This window comes from Phacochoerus africanus, chromosome 8 (genome assembly GCF_016906955.1).
Source record: "Phacochoerus africanus isolate WHEZ1 chromosome 8, ROS_Pafr_v1, whole genome shotgun sequence".
NCBI classification, from domain to species: Eukaryota; Metazoa; Chordata; class Mammalia; order Artiodactyla; family Suidae; genus Phacochoerus; species Phacochoerus africanus.
Window position 1 is genome coordinate 14,240,648 of NC_062551.1, and position 17,325 is coordinate 14,257,972.

General features: G+C 49.6%; 1 protein-coding gene across 1 annotated transcript in view; it reads left to right on the forward strand.

Moving 5' to 3' along the window:
- Positions 1 to 13,122, forward strand: part of CALB2 (calbindin 2) — a 28,109-nt gene extending 14,987 nt beyond the window's left edge. The window contains exons 4-11 of the mRNA XM_047792977.1: positions 1,270 to 1,350; positions 6,035 to 6,091; positions 6,627 to 6,704; positions 7,238 to 7,293; positions 7,620 to 7,659; positions 7,824 to 7,877; positions 8,539 to 8,610; positions 12,494 to 13,122. Coding sequence (XP_047648933.1) covers positions 1,270 to 1,350; positions 6,035 to 6,091; positions 6,627 to 6,704; positions 7,238 to 7,293; positions 7,620 to 7,659; positions 7,824 to 7,877; positions 8,539 to 8,610; positions 12,494 to 12,610 — 555 coding nt within the window. The 3' untranslated portion in view covers positions 12,611 to 13,122. The remainder of the gene's footprint in view (positions 1 to 1,269; positions 1,351 to 6,034; positions 6,092 to 6,626; positions 6,705 to 7,237; positions 7,294 to 7,619; positions 7,660 to 7,823; positions 7,878 to 8,538; positions 8,611 to 12,493) is intronic.
- The last annotated feature ends 4,203 nt before the right edge of the window (positions 13,123 to 17,325 follow it).

Below are 17,325 nucleotides of genomic sequence, written 5' to 3' on the forward strand. Positions count from 1 at the left end.
CCAAGCCTCAAAACATCCTGGTTCAAATAGGCTTAAGCTGGGAGTCAGCAGGCTTTTTCTGTAAAGATCCAGACCATGTCAATGGCTCAGGGTTTGCCGGACTTACAGTCTCTGTCACGACTATTCAGCAGCCACCATGGCACCAAACCCCCATGAATAATATGTAAATGAATGGGCACTGCCATGTTCCAATCTAAGCTTATTTACAGAAAGAGCCATCGGGCCAGATTTGGCCTGTGGACCATACTTCACCAACTCCTGGCTTAAACTACTAGAGGTTCCTCCTGAGAAAGGGCATGGGCAGAATTGGCTCCCAGGGAAGGAGGCCAGGTCTCCATACCTGCTTCTCTGCAGTTCTCTTGGTTCTGTTTTCTGCCCCTAAAACAGCTTCATCCTCAGGCTTGTAGCAAGCTGGCTGCAGCAGCTCCAGGCATCACATCCACAGACAACTACATCCAGAGGCAGAAAGAGCCGGCCTCATTTGGTCCCTGATAGAGCAAGGAAATCTTTCCAGGAAGTACCCTCAGCAGAACTCGTCTTACAGTTCATTGGCCAGGACTGGGTCACATGCCTACCCATAAGCCAATCACTGGCCAGGGAAACAGGATCATCACATTCACCTGAGAGGAATTAGGCTTTGCCTTGTGACCCAAGAATGCTGGGAGCAGAGAAAAGAGGAAGGCCACCTGGGTGGGCAGCCAACAAGGTTTGCTACACAAGAGTACGTGCATTTTTCTAAAAAAAATCAGATTTGTTGCGGTATAATTTACATACAATAAACTGCATCGATTTGAAGTGTCAAATTCCATGAGTTTAGACCGTCATACACAGCCATGTAATCACCACTGAAATCAAGAAACATCATTTCCATTTTCCCCAAAGGTTTCCTCTGCCTGGTGCAGGCTATCCTGCACCAGCTGCACCAGCAACCACCAATCTCAGATAAGCTTGCATTTTCTAGACTTTTATATATATGGAATCATCTATTACAGATTCTTTTGAGTCTGGATACTTGCGTTTTAAAGTGGTATCCCTCTCTGGCCCTCCAGCTGCTCATCCTCGAAGGTTTGGGGTGACACGTAAGAAGCCATCCTTCTTCCCCTTTGAAGAGCTGCCAGCCTCTGTTTTCAAGGAAGAAAACAAAAGGGAGCAAACTGTGACTCCCACGCTGCTCTGGCCCTGGCTATGTTCCATCCGCCCTACAGGAAAGTCCGCCTGCTCCCTGGCTGGGCTCTCCACATGCTTACTGTGGCTCTCTGATCCCCACAGCTGGCGCAGATCCTGCCGACCGAGGAGAACTTCCTCCTGTGCTTCAGGCAGCACGTGGGCTCCAGCACCGAGTTTATGGAGGTGAGACCAAGGCACTACCTTCTCTCTGGCGCACGGGGGCCTGCCTTTCTCTCAAGTTCACAGCCAGCCCAACCCCGAGCCTGGGAGCGATCCCTGGAAGACACTGAACCCCTTGGGAGTAGCTCAGCTACTCGAAGTGTGGTCCATGGACCAGCAGCATCAGTGTCACCAGCACCTGAGTGCTTGTTAAAAATGCAGAGTCCCCTGACGCACTGAAGCAGAACCTACTTTTTTTTTTTTTGGCCTTTTCTGGGGCCGCTTCCTGCAGCATATGGAGGTTCCCAGGCTAGGGGTCTAATCGGAGCTGTAGCCACTAGCCTACACCACAGCCACAGCAACGTAGGATCCAAGCTGTGTCTGCAACCTACACCACAACTCACGGCAACGCTGGATCCTCAACCCACTGAGCAAAGCCAGGGGTCGAACCTGCAACCTCATAGTTCCTAGTCTGATTCGTTAACCACTGAGCCAGGACGGGAACTCCAGAACCTACATTTTAACAAAGACCCACAGGTGGTATGCGTGCACATTAAGGTGTGGGGAGTAAGGGAAGGGCCAAGTGTGGGTCAAATACCTTTGGGAAATAATGTGTATGTGCTGTCTGCCCTTTGGGGTTTGTCATTGATGTTCCCAAATTAAGGATGCGAGAAATCTAACAGGAAAGAGACCTGTTTCACTCAGCTTTTCTCCAAAATCTCCCCTGTTTTCCTCTCTCTCAATAGCATTAGTATGGAATCGAGAGTTCCACGGAGCAAGCTTGGGAAGGAGGGACGAGATACCCTCCTAAAGCTAAAGAAGCCCAGTGAGAATTCCCATTTTCAGTGTCTTCCAAGTTGGATCTTTGACTGTAGTCTGGGCTTCACTGCCCACCTTGGAGATGGATGTTGCCATCTTTGCCATTGAAATTCTCTGAGATCCTCGTGTGAAATAGGACATCCAAACCCAAGTGTCTTTGGAGTGATATTCAACTGATTGAACCATGCGAAATGGCTCATATTTAATCATGCTTGTTTACAGAAATCGGAAATTCCATACAGTTTAACCCAACATATTACTAATCATGATGTCCAGCAAACTACTTTTTTTTTTTTTTTTTGCTATTTTTCTGGAGCTCTACACCCTAGCCATTCAATGTACGCATCCCTCAAGGTGAAATTCAACCCATACCTCCCCGCCGCCACCACACACATACACACACCCCACCCCCTACACTGTTTGCTGTGATAATGACTGGCCTTCAACACAACTCCAGCCGCCACTTGTCATGTTAGATCCATTCCCAGCCACCAATAAGCCCCTCTCCGTAATTCACTGCTTGAAACAACTAGGGAGCAAGTCCAGAAACACACATGGCAGTGAGTTCCCATGTGGATAGAAAAATCAGTTAGAAATAATGGATTCTCAGGGCAGAAGACTCATTTTTTTTTTTTTAAGTGGCAGCTTGCCTAAGCATCTGATATGGACTTAATTTTATGGTGCTTTAAAGGATTTTCTCCAGGTTTTTTCAAGATGGCAAATCCCATAAGCTGGTAATTGACAGGCTGGGTTCTGTTCCGAGTCCCTCTCTTGTGCGTGGAGGAGGAATAACCTGCATTTGCACAGAACTTGTCAGGGTGCTGCTTTTGTGAGGGTCAATTTTTCTGTCTTTAGAAAAGGGAGCATTGATACCTGACTGCTTCTTTCCCGATAGGGAGGCAGCCAAAGATTGGCCTCTGTTCCACCTATGATATGGCAAATGGGTATGGGAGCTTTGCAGGGGGCAGAGATGCTTAAAGAGGAGAAAGAAAAAAAAGCAAAACCTCTAAATTATCAGTGGTTTCTCTCTGTGGTGTTAACATGGTTCTATATTCTTACCTGCCTTTATCCTTTAAGCCGCAGCACATCCACTGAGCCAGCACCACCACCCTCTGGCAGGATTTCTGAGATCCCACTATCCTACAGGGCCATGCCCTCCTGGGGCTGTCCATGTGTTCCATCTTTATCAGGTGGAAATATGAAATGGCCCCTTGGTGGCCCTGAAAGGCGTGTGCTCTTAGATGGCTCCCATCCCACTGCTCACAACATTTTAATTTCTAATTTTAGTGGCACCTCAGGATTTCTTTGAGATTTCACAAAGCCCAGGTCTCTTGAACTCTCTTCCTTGAATGGGAAGAGAAGAACGACCCACTGATGGCTGAGCACAAAGTGTTAGCGGGGAGAGAAGTCCAGCGTGAGAGCATGGGGGTGGGGGTGGATTGGGGAGCCAGGGAGGGAGGTCAGAGCTGCTGGGCAGATCTCACTCTGAAAGCAGCTGGATGCTCTGCTTTCTTTGAGGACTGAGTCCCTTCAGGCTATCCCCTTGGGCAATTTACGGAGTGTTTCCTTTTACCCAGTCAAGATTCAAGCAAGAGGAACCAAATTCTAACGCACTAAATGCATGCAGGCAGTTGGTGAAGTCATACTTGAAAATCTGTGCATATTTCTTTGTGCGTACTCAAGGGTAGGCTTTCGGGGCAAGGGAAGGAATATTTTGATGGAAACGGGCATTTTCTCCCCCAAGCAAGTACTCTCCCCTAATCAAAACCATCTACCAAGATTGTATGTAGATTTAAATCTCTTTTTTCTTTGTGGCTTTGCTGGCAGCATGAGGACTTCCCAGCCACAGATCAAACTCCCTTCACAGTTGTAACCAGAGCCACAGCAGAGACAATGCCAGACCCTTAACCCACCGAGCCACAAGGGAACTCCAAGTCTATCTTTTTATTGGAACTTGCTCATTACCTCATAACTTAAAAAAAAAAAAAATCAGGATCAAATTCCTTGACCTACTACTATACCATGAGAATTACACAGCCTTGTTTGCTGGTGTGATAGAAAGACCCTAAAATATCTATAAATTCTCACACTCCTGCCAATAAAAAGGGACATGATGTGGAGAAGTCAGAGAGGCAGGAGATCAAATCTGGGAGAACTGGTGCCTGCGGACTCTCAGAAAACTGAGCTCCAAGCTGCCTAGGTGTGCAGCTTGGAGCTCAGGTTAAGGGAACAAAAGGGAAGAAAACTTGGATGATCAGGCACCAAAATAGACCAAGTATTAGGGAAACAGGGTTCCCTGGGCCTTGTGTCACAGATAAACCCACCCCACTCTGCTCCACGGGCTGCCCTCCTCCTGATTCAATGGCTTGGGTTAAAGGCTGGGGTTTTAAGAGAGCGGCCTTCAGGACCAGATTTTTTCAAGACCATTGTATGGGTTACCTCTTGCTGTGTAACAAATTACCCTCCAAAATTTAGCAGCCTGAGGCAACAAATATTAGCTCAGTTTCTGTGGTTGGAAATTTGGTACCAGCTCAGCCAAATGCTGTGGCTCAGAATCTCTCATGAGCTCGAGGTCAAGATTCAGCAGTTCTACAGTCATCTGAAGGCTTGACTGGAGCCAGAAGATGGCAATTCCAAGATGGTGCATGCATGTGGCTGTTGGCAGGAGGCCTCAGCTCCTCACTACATGAGCCTTTCAAACTGGGCTGCTTGAGGGCTTCCTCTAGGGTGAGTGATCCAAGAGAGAGAACAAGAAGGAAGCCCCAGTATCTTCATGGCCTAGCCCTGGAAGTCACACGGTGCCATATGTGCCATATCCTCTTCATTAGAAATGAATCACTAAGTGCAGTCCACAGGAGAGGAGAGAAGAATTAGGCTCCATGTTTAGAAGGGGGGTGAACAATTTGTGGGCATTTTCAAACCATTCCGACTGTTTCCTTGTTTCTCCTGTATAACGTCTGTTCCTGCTCAGATGGCCAGAACAGAGGAGGTGGTCAGACCCATAGCACCTGCTGAAGCTCTGCTTCTCTTTGATCCCCAGATGCTGTGATCGGCAGGCACCTGGTTCCTCTCAGGGACCCAGCACATGCGCCAAGTAACTGGGACTCAGATCAAGAGCCCAGAACCAGTATGGGACAAGATCCAGGGTGGGACCCATTGTCCAGGCCTAGGTCCCATGCCTGCCTCAAGTTGGGTCAGCCCCTCTTGAACCATATGGGCTCAGCAAAAGAGAGGAGTTTTTTCCTCAAAAAAAAAAAGGGGGGGGGTTTCAGTTGAGGGAGGGAGATCCTTTTTATCAGAAAGATGCAGGAGTAGCCTTGAGATGGTCTCAACAGATTACACTACCCAGTCTGTTCCACCTTCAGACATGGCTGCCATATGCATCGCGATGGAGGGGTAGAGGAGGCAGTACAGTGAAGAGCAGCCAAAGCCTGTTTCTGCCCCTTCCAGAGGGTTCTTACTCTTGCCCCCAACTCCCACACAGAGAATGAGAAGCTTCCAGAACAGTAAAAGGACACCCAGTATACTCACAGCAAAAATGGGATCCACCAAATCCTAGTGCTAGTGCTGGTAAAATCTGCCTGGTTACCACCCTAGAAAACCATAACCGTTACAAGATGATCCAGAAAGAGACCCAGGCCTGTAGCCAGTTAAAGTAGGGAGACCTTGTCCCAGCAGGTTTTTTTCCTTCTGTATGTGACCTTGGCCTAGATACTTTCTCTTTATTTCTTCCATCTGCAACATGGGAGGCCCTGGGCTAGACCATCTCCCTGTCTGCATCCCACTGCAATATCCTTCCATATCAAGAGCCAGCCTGGCGCATTAAAGGGAGATGTAGGGAGGCTTATAGGTGTGAATCTTTGTGAACAGGCTGACATTCCCCTTGTAGGCCTGGCGGAAGTATGACACAGACAGAAGTGGCTACATCGAAGCCAACGAGCTCAAGGTAGGATGTGCCTCGGGGATGGCATGGAGGGCGCGGAGAATGGTGGTGGGTCTAAGGAACCTGGGGTGGGAGGAGATGTTGGGTGAGGAATACAGGTCTGTGGTCTGCTTAGGAACACTCAGGCCTGGCTCTGAATGGTTAGACGCATGTAGTCATGTGAAGTCAGCAACATGGAGCAGTAGGGCCATCGCATTCAACCAAGCCACACTCCTCTGCACATCAGTGCCCAGAACAGGCATCCTCACGGCATTCCAGCAGATTGGCCTCCTGGCTTGTACGCTGACCCCTAAATTCCTCTGGACCCCCAGGCCCTGCTGAGCCGTGTGTCCTGGGCTCTCTGAGGAGCCAGAGCCTGTTTCTACCACCTGTCTGATGGGGTGAGGTTGCATCCAGGAGCTCCCCCACCTTCAAGGTGACTCCACAAGCATTAAGGGGTGAGGGAATTGTAAGGGCTGCAAGCTGTGCAAATGTGGATCTTGAAAAACAATGCTGAGTGACCGAATGAACAGCTCTGAAGAGGCCATTTGTATTCCAGGGATTCCTGTCCGACCTGCTGAAGAAGGCCAACCGGCCGTATGATGAACCCAAGCTCCAAGAGTACACCCAAACCATAGTGAGTGGCCAGAAGAGTTCCTCCTCCCCTGGCGCAGAACATGGGCCCCAAACCGGTTGGGATGTGGGGTTTGCAGGGGTCTTTAGTGGGCTGCTCCTCCAACCCCAGTGAAGTGACTCTGGCAGCCGGCAAAAGGGATGCTAGTTCATTGCCCCCCACCCCCTACAGCCTCTCTCTGAGGTCCCCACTCAGCCAGATGCTCCTGGGCCAGTGTGAGAGCATCTGTTTCCATGACAACCTCTGCAGCTCTAAGAGAGGATAAACTTGGGAGAGGGTGGGCCTTTGGTGCTGGCCTGCTGTCCTCGGCGTCCCTGCCCCCAGGAAGGGTAAAGGGGGGGGGGGATGGAGTCCCTGCTGTTGTCCCAGTGACCAATTTAGCCCATACTGGTCCCTGCCTCCAGGTGACCTCAGAGGACACAAGGACACCCTCTCCCCATCTTCCTTCCTCTCCAGCATAGGTGATGGCAGGTCAAGGTCCCACACGAGAGGAGGTCAAAGCAAATAACCCAGGCACCCCTTTCTGTCCCCAACAGTTACGGATGTTCGACTTGAACGGGGATGGCAAACTGGGCCTCTCGGAGATGTCCCGGTGAGTGTGTGTCCTCACTCCCCCAGCACCACGGTCACAGGACCCCTGCAGACCACCCTGTGCTACCGGCCCTCCCGCTCTCAGATCCGTCCCTGGGGACAGTGATGGCTCAGGCGTCACAAAGCTCAAATCAAAGTTAGATAAAACTGTGATCAGCATCACCTCAATGTTCCATCTCCTTCTTTTTCCTCCCCACTGACTCCTCATTACCGAGAGCTCAGAGTTGGTTTGCACAGGACAGATGCTCCCTCTGCATATGCCCCCAGTCTGAGTGGTTCTCACCTCTGCTCTGTCTCCTCATCGCCGCTCTAACATTCTCTTTCCAGACTCTTGCCTGTCCAGGAAAACTTCCTGCTTAAATTTCAGGTAAAAGAGCCGCTTTGCTCTCCTCCAACTCCTCCCTCCCCCTCATCCCTCTAAGCTCCCCCTCATCCTTCCAGCCTCCAAACCCGACGACACACAGACACGCAGACACACACACACACACTGCAGGGCTTTGGCCTCTGTCTTTAACGCCTTGGGCCTTCCAGGGCATGAAGCTGACCGCGGAGGAGTTCAACGCCATCTTCACCTTTTACGACAAGGTAAGACGGAGGAAGGGGTGGATGGAAAAGCCTCGCCACCAGGGCGGCCCCCGGCCTGAATGGCTCAAGCTGGTCCCGTAGCTGTAGACAAGTATCGGAGCAGCAGCCTGGGCCACAGGCAGTTTATTCCTGTCCCTCTGGATACCCTGTAGTATCTTCTGCTATGTGAGAAGCTAAATGTCCTTCACAGTTCCTGGCCTGGGGGGCCCCAAGGTTTGGGTTCCTTAGAAGCACAGGAGAGAACAGCTGCTCCGTCCTGCTCTCCTGGTGCCAGATCAGAAGCTTGTCTTCCTAGGAGGTGGGGAGGGCGGGGCCCCACTTACCACCAACACTTCTCCCTTAGCTGCCCCTGCCTGGGTGACTCCGGTGACTTCCTTGAACTGCAGGGTTGGGATAAACTTGAAAGAGCCTCTGTGTCCATCCTGACATCCTACTGTGGGACTGGACTCCTGGGGAGTTAGCTAAAAAGCTTCTTGAACCTCACTTACATTTTCAACACACAAGAAAAACACCGGAGCTGAAGGCTCCCTTCCCTGTGACAAGTGACATGCTGTATTTTGACACCTCCTTTTGCTCAAAGGCTGTTAGCAACGTTAAGACTCTGGTTGGGGTCGGGGGCCTGAGTTCTAGAGCTCTGTGCTGACTCTCTGCTCCCGGCCAGGATGGAAGTGGCTACATCGATGAGAATGAGCTGGACGCCCTCCTAAAGGATCTGTATGAGAAAAACAAGAAGGTGAGCAGCCGCACCCAGAGGTGGGGTGGGGGGTGGGAAGGAATGCCGTGGACTGCGTTTTCCTCTCCTCTGATCACCCGCAACAAGGCAACGGCAGTCTTTTGGTTTGGTTTGGCTTTTTCTGGTTGATTTAAAAAAAAAAAAAAATACACACAGCAAAATTTGCCATCTGAACCATTTTTAAGGGTGCACGTCGGTGGCATTATGTATATTCACAGCGCTGTGCAGCCCCAGCAGCATCCAGCCCTCTCTTCTCCGTACCCATTAAACAGTCACCCCACCCCTTAGTCTCCACCCTCCTCCAACCACTGGCTCTCACCATTCCACTTCCTGTCTTGATGCAATTGATGGCTCTAGATATTTCACATTGAGTGGGATCAGGCAGTATTTTCCTATGTCTGGCTTATTTCACTTAGTGTTATGTCTTCAAGGTTCATCCACGTAGTAGCACATGTCAGAATTCTCTTCCTTTTGAAGGCTGAGTATCATTCCACTCTATCCCACGTTTTATCTGTTCACCCACAGAAAGACTCTTGGGCTGCTTCCACCTGCTGGCTGGTGTAAATAATGCAGCTATGAGGCAATGGCAGTTTTGATGCGCTTAGAAGCGTCAGCCACAGTGCCAACAAAAAAGATGTTTTATTAAAGTGTGGTTGATTCACAGAGTTGTGTCAATTGATGCTGTAAGCATAGTGTAAATCAACTATACTTTAACAAAAAAACTGAAGCTCAAAGGATTAAAATAAAATTAATGTGAACATAAAAAATAAAAGCGGCAAAGCAATTTCAAAAAAAAAAAAAATAGAGGGCTTACACAAGGAGAGATCTGGGAGACCAGAGAGGCAGGCGAGGGGATTCTGAATTGATTGCACAATATTCTGGAGCTGGGGAGGGGGCGACAAGGAGTCACTGGAGAAATGTGTCGTCTGGGAACCGAACTCCACTCCTTTGCTGGGTCATGTTGCCTCTGGGACAAGCCCACGGGCTCATCTCGTGGCCCGGAAGGGAGGACGCAGATGGAACAGGAACCAGGAGACGAATCTTGGCAGCTGTCTTCCTTCACCTCCCGGGAAATGTCTTTCTCTGAGCAAATGGTTTTGCGGCTTTCTTTAATTAGATGATGAACGCCCTATAATTCCTTGCGTTTTGTCTAACTGCCTGGGCTGTCAAGCAAGAGCTAAATTTAATGCTGAATTTCAGGGGGAAAAAATTCACTGCAGCCTCTGAGTCTATCTGTCTCCCTCTCCAATTGCCTTCCAACCTCTTAATCTTTATCCTGGGTATCATCCTTCATTTCTTTCACCCCAAGTTTATTTTTTCCTTCCCATTACCTTCAGTTGCTTCTTGAAAGAGGCAAAAAATAAATCATAAGCAAGCAAATATTTCCTAGGAAGAGGAAAGTACTCACTACACGTTTCAACTCTGCACTTTTTCCAGGTACCAACCTCTAGGAAAAAATTGTGCGTCCTTATGTGTCCAAGGAATGTCGGGCATCATAATGGAAAATACCTTTAATTGTATTAATGAGGCATAATTATTCTCCATATGGCCCTGCTTTATGCCAGGACTGATGGGCCTTGAAGGCAGGCATTACATCTCAGGAGTGGCCTGGACTTCCTGGTCATCAGCTAACTGGGCTCTTCCTTGACTACCGCCGAAGAACACGGCTTGACTGGAGAGGTGGAAATAAAAAAAGAGTCAGGAGTTGGGGTCAGGAAGCAACTTTGAAGGTCAGAGAACAAGGATGACAATATGGTTGTTCACCTGGTAGCCTTCCACCTGTACTAAGCTCCAGATTTAGCACCTGGGGATCCAGAGATTGAATAGGGAAAGAGAGAAAGAGAGGAAGGGAGGGAAGGAGAGGGAGGGAGGGAGGGAGAGCACGCTACATGCCTATAAATAGCAGCCACGGAGTTGGGAAAGGAACACCATTTTTAGGTGACCCCACGTGGCAGATGCATATGTCATTTCTTCGGTAGCTGCACTGGCTGACTGATTGATTGCATGTGCCATGTTGATGGTGCCTGCATGGGCAGTGGCCCAGCCTCTGAGCTGGTGGTTAATGTTTGAGGCTCCCGAGAGACAGGCTGATGAGCTCAAACTCTGCTATTTCTTAGCACCTCTAAGACCACTGCAACTCCTAAAGCCGCCTCCTGCTTCAAGCAATACTTCTAAACACAGAAAGCAGCCCCCTCCCTCCATACTAAAACTCTTTGTTTTTTTCTTTCTAGGGCTGCGCCCATGGCATATGGAGGTTCCCAGGCTAGGGGTCGAATCGGAGCTATAGCTGCCGGCCTATGCCGGTGCCACAGCAATGCGGGATCCAAGCCACGTCTGTGACCTACACCACAGCTAAAGGCAACGCCGGATCCTTAACCCACTGAGCGAGGCCAGGGATGGAACCCTAGTCCTCATGGATACTAGTTGGGTTCCTTAACCACTGAGCCACAATGGGAACTCCCCCATACTGCTCAAACTCTTGATGCCACACTGAACCAGAGGGTTTTCCCAAGCTCATAGGTGATATACAGGGACCCTTCCTTGGCTCCTAATTGAGCGGTAAATCACTCAAGCACAACCCAGTGTTACAGACAATGTGACATTTCCAAGAACTTCACAACTTTAGGGAAAATGTCCCTCAAAGCCAGAGATGCTTGCAAAGAACCTTTGGGCCAGTGGCAGCACAAAGCCAGAAACCAGTTCCGTGAGGGGATGTCCACCAAGAATGCAGTAAAAGACTGGCCTTTGAGCCCCGAGGATAGGAAAGTCAAGTACAGGATTACACAGACTTAGGACGCAGGGGACTAAGGCTATTAGAGCTGGTCCTTTAGCCAATGCCTTGGTCTTCACACTTCAATCTTCTAATTAGCTGAAAGGGAATGAATGACCTATCGGCCTGGAAGGGTAGGTATTTAAAAAAAATAAAGACCAGGAGTTCCTGTTGTGGCTTAGTGGGTTAAGAACCCGACATAGTGCCCATAAGGATGTGGGTTCGATCCCTGGCCTCGCTCAGTGGGTTAAGGATCTATTGTTGCTGCAGCAGGTCACAGATGCAGTCTGGATCCTGCGTTGCCTGTGGCTGTGATGTAGGCTGGCAGCTGCAGCTCTAATTCGACCCTTAACCCAGGAACTTCCATATGCCACAAGTGCACCCCCCAAAAAAAATTAAAATCTGCTGATGTGTTCCATACAAGAGGAGAAGAGGAGGAGGCACAGGGAGAGGAAGAAAGGAGAGAAGGAAGGGAAAAAATGATAAGGGATTTTCCAGTGCTGCTGATGATGAATGTTGCTATGTTTCAGTACGACCAGCTATTTGCATCCAAAGCAACACAATGCATAGCAGATGCTGGTGTTCTGTGGACAGATGTTCATGGGTCACCTGTCTCAGTGGCCTCTAAAGGCCACAAGGAGCCAGTGAGTGGTCCACAAATAGGCTAATGAGCTTTGCCGCTGGAAGAGACAGGAGTTGGAATTCCTTGTTTAGCTGGGTGAGGCTTAGGGATGGTCCAAGGGGCCTGAAGACAAAACCAGGGAGTTCCCCTGGCATCCTCTCCCTCACCGGTAGGGCCACAGATTGCAGCCCAAGGAGGCAGAGGCACTTAGACACGTTATGCATAAGATCAAGACTGTCACCAACAACGACTGTTGTTTGGCCTCCATGCTGTGTGTCAGGTGCTGTGCTAAGGGATCATTCATCTCCTCATCTCCTCAACCTCGCGGCTCCCTGAGGCAGGCTGATTAGTACACCCATTGTACAGATGAGGCAGCTGAGACCCAGAAAGGTTGACTATTTTCCCCAGTGCATCTGGAATGAGCCGGCAGGCCATTTGGGCGGGGCTGTCCTCTGAGCCGGCTCTTACCCTCTCTCCCCTCTGGCTCCTAGGAAATGAACATCCAACAGCTCACCAACTACAGAAAGAGCGTCATGTCCTTGGCCGAGGCGGGCAAGCTCTACCGCAAGGACCTGGAGATTGTTCTCTGCAGTGAGCCCCCCATGTAAAAGGGGGGATAGGGTTGTTCCTCCATCACCCCCCTCCCCGGTCCTGCCCCCGCTGCCCCGCCACCTCCACCCAAGATCCGGAGCATCCCTCCCGCTGCCCCTGCACACACCAGCCCCCGCCAGCCCCGCCCTGACTGACCCGGCGCAGCGCCCCGCCTGTGGTGGGGACACCAACTGCATGGAGGGTGGGCAGGGGCACGGGTGGGGGTTCCCAGGTTCTCTTGGCCAGTGATGCATGAGCTCATTCGCTGTATGATTTCAGCTTCTGTGTCCAACAGAGTGGACCCTCCCCTCTGCCCCCCGCCCCCGTCCCCCGCACCGTGCCACCACCCACCCGAACCCCCAGGCTCCACGCACCACCTCGCTAACGGTGTAGCTGTTTTCTCAGAGTCCTTGTCCGTGGCGGGCCCTCGTCTTCTTGGCTCAGTGTGCGCCCTTCCCCTTTGGGTTTCTTGTTTACCAAAGAAGAGTTCACAGTCAATAAAAAGGAAATGTCCTGCTGTGCAAACTCCCGGGAGTGCCGAGCCCCGCAAATGCCAACATAGAGGCACGCAGAGCCCCCGACCCGTTAATATTTGTGTTCCCCTTTCGTTGTGAAACACAACCATGCATCCTAGACTGTTTCTGTGAGGCTCAAGATAACCCTGGACGCACACACGCTGCCCAGGGCCCAGCGTGGAGTCCGTAACTGGCAGCCGTCAGGGGGACATGCACTGCTCTTGGTGGAGTCCAATCACCAGATGTTCCCTCCACTTCCTGTGGCTGTCCCAGGACCCTCAGGGACCCAGCCAGTTCCAAACTGGGAAGTGTGACCTTTCGGAGAAGGCGCCCACCCAGTGCACCACCTCCTCCTTGGTGGGGGGGCATCCTCCAAAGCTGGCAGACACCCCAGGGGGACAGTTCTGGCTGCCATGACCCAGAAGCTGACCTCATGCACCCACCCTATGGGGCGGGTCTCAGAAACTGCCAGGGGCGTGGCTCAGGGTGCTTAGTCCTCCTTGCGCACCTGTCCTTTGTTTTGGCTCAGAGACCACAGTCTGCCCCGAGAACCTGTCCAGAAGCCCCTGTCAGGGTCTCAGGTTCCCCATCTGTAGGATGGGAAGCTTGGAGTGGAGGGTGTGCAAGTGGCCCTCAAAGTCGCACCTCCTGACGTCTCCCTGAAGAGTGTTTTCTAGAGGCAAACACATCAAAGACAAAAAGACAACTGATGTCATGAGCCCTTAGGGAAATGCAAGTTAAAGCCACAGTGAGATCCCACTGCACACTGGTGTAAACTGAGTGTCATTTTAAAATGTCTTTTCTCTGTTTACAAAAGCAGAGTCTACTAAATTGTTGTGGATCAGGGAGCTGGAGAAAAGGCTTCCTCACAGAGGCACAAATAGCACTGAAACATTAACAACGGTTTAAGCAAAAAACCACAATGAAATCCTCAACGTCCCTTCAAGCGGTGCGATGTAATTCCTTCTTGTATTGCTGGTTCTTGGATTAGCAGTCTGCTTTCATGAAGCCGTCTGCTTCTGGACCAAAGAGTGCTGGAAATTCCAACTCGATCCACGGCTATAGTCTGAGAGCTGCTTAAGTGACCTCAGCTCAGAAGCCTGCACCCAAGGGTCTCTTCTTTACATAAAGTAGGCATGGCTTGAACTACCTGGTACAGTCACTTATCACAAGGCTCTAAGACTGTCCTTTTTTTATCAAAGACACAAGCTGCAGCCTGTAGCTTAGAGCTGAGTCTTCAGGCAAGCATCAGAGCAAATAAAAATATCTGTAAGGTGACAGAGACTTCACCATGTGGTTAATTTATTGCTCTAACCAATTAGATCAGAATAGAGGAGAGCAAAGGTCTTTCTGAGGCTACAGTGCAGAACTAGTTCATGAGACTTTAGATGAGCGTTCCCCCCCAAGGATAAAAATATACAGACCGTGAGGCACTAACAAATCGCCAGGAGCTTCCATAAAACATGCAATTTCTAAAATACTTACATTAACATGTTATCCATTTAAGCCTGACCTCGGGAAGGGCGAACATGATTTCTGATCTGACAACACTTTGCGCGTGAAACTTACGAGAGTAACACATCAAACACACCTCATTATTTCTAGCATCTGTCTTTTAATAAGATGCAAAAGCAAATCTTCGTGATTTTCCAGGGCTCTTCTGAGAAATCTCAAAAGATTATTGCAGGTGTGAAAGATAGTTCGAGAGTTCCCCCTATTTTTTCTATATTTATAAAATTATTTGAAAAGGCAAAATTCAGAGGTACCAGAAGAGATATCCTGGGGGTCTGAGAGACAAGCCTTGGTTACCCATTTAATTCACATTTTAAAGGTAAACAGACCCAAGAGTATTGCAGAAATCTGTCCATATAAAAATTTGCACACAAATGTTCACAGCAGCATTATTCATAATAGACAAAAAGGGTAAACAAACCAAATGTCCATCCACCGATGAATGGATAAATAAAATGTGGTGAATCCACACAATGAGATATCCCTCATAAAATGGAGTGAGGCGCTGATATGTGCTACGACGCGGACGAACCTCAAAAACATGACACTAACAAGTTACATAAAGAAGGCCACATATCGTATAGTTCCATTGATGGGAAGCGTCCGGAATAGACACTGAGACCGAAAGCAGATGCATGGCTGACCAGGGCCTGGGGGAGTTGTCATTTTGACAAGGTTCTGGAATTAGGTAGAATTAGAGAGTGGTGATGGTTGCACCACCTAATGACATGCTAACCACTGACCCATACTCTCTAAAAAGGTGAGTAATATCTTAATTTCTCTTTTAAAAAGCATAGGCAGCCATTGATTATGAAAAAAATAGAGAAGTATACATACAGCCTGTTCATAAGTGAGGAGCTTCTATTTTTTTGTGCTGTAAAAAGATCGATTCCAGGACACCATAGATTCAACCTAAAGCACCAAAAAAAAAAAAAAAAAGTTTTCTGGTAAGACCCAGAACCTGTACTATCTAGAAGGACCTTCTACATTGTAGGCAATGGTATTAGTCAGTCAACCAAGGAAACAAGCCCATCAAACCTGAGTAAAACTTTGCTAAAATAGAACGGAGTGTCTTTTCAGACAAAGGTGCTATAAAGTAATGCAAATAAAATTCACTTTCCCGGGAGTTCCTACTGTGGCTCAGTATCCAAGAGGATGCAGGTTTGATCCCTGCCTCGCTCAGTGACCTGTGGTGACCTGTGACCTGTGGTATATGTCGCAGACGCAGCTTGGATCCCATGTTACTGTGGCTGTGGCTGTGGTGTAGGCCAGCAGCTGCAGCTCCGATTCGACCCCTAGCCTGGGAACCTCCACATGCCATGGGTGTGGCCCTACAAATTGACAAAAGACAAAAGACAAAAAAAAAATTCACTTTCCCAACGTTGTCCTTCACCACACCCTTTCACTTTCCGGAACAGACTGATACTTGACTGGTAGGACAGGGAGTCTCCAGGGGTCAAAACTATTTTCACGATAATGATAAAATGTTATTTATGTTAACATACAATGTGTTCATCACTGCTATTTTCAAATCAATCAATCATAAGCATTTTCACAATGTCTCCATTTGGGTATCGATAGTTTTAACCCGCATAAACAAAAGCTCTTTGGGTAATCGCGCTAAGGTTAAAATGCAGAGGGACAGGCCACATCCTAAAACAGTGTTGAGAAGGGAAAGAGATTATAAGCAGCAGAACAATACCACCCCTGGGAATTCAGAGTACTTTATACCCAAGACAGCAAAGATGCTTTATTAGCTCATAAAAAAACCCAAAGACAGCCATTGAGTATTGCAGAATGGCAGCATACAGGGAGAGGAAGCTACAGGAGTGAAGTCTCAGCCAGAGGGACTAACACGAGGGAGGGACCTTGCAAAGACCACTGGTAATGACCTGGCACAAACTGAGACGTGTGCTGACATTCCCCGCCCCCAGCCCGACCCTGAAGCCCCCCACCCCACCCCCACCACAAAGGGAGTCGCAGCTGCCCAGGACAGAGCCGGCGCCACACAGAGAGCCCAGCATGGGCTCCCAGCATCATCGTCTTCCTGCAGGTGCTGCACCCGGAGGGCTGTCTCCAGCAAATCCACTCGAGGGGAGGGGCGGGGGGAGCAGCTCCCAGGAGAGGGAAGGGGCGTGGGGGCTGGGCAGGCACCCACATTTATCCCATACGGACCAGCTCCACTGACCAAAGGGGTTGTTCAGCTGCAGGATAAGGGTGGGAAGCATGTACCTAACAAGGGAATAGGCAGAACGGACGGTGGTGGTTGGAGAAACCAGCTGTGCCGTCTGTCATCCTGTTACGTGGACGTTTCTAGAAGGCCCATGAATGGGAGCGTCGAGGTGCCTATGGTGAGGGGTGAGGGAGGAACGAAGAACCCAGGAAAGACAAAAAGAAAACAGACGGGGGGGGGGGGGTGGTCAGAAGCTGAGAGAAGGAAGCTCTTCAAAGGCGCAGTGTGAGCACCCCGGGCTGGAAGCCCCTGGACAGGCACAGAGCCATCACCTTAAACCAACAGGGGAGGTGTTGGTAACCAAACCAAATCACCTGCCAGTTTCCGCTTAACCAGCACCCTGACCATCTGGACCAGGCTGCTTGTCAAAGAAACAGATTTCACTGTCATTCAGCTGGGTCACCAAGTTTGTCATTGTTTGACAATCACGGTTTGGAGCGCGAACCACAGGCTGTGAGCGCTGATAAGCTCA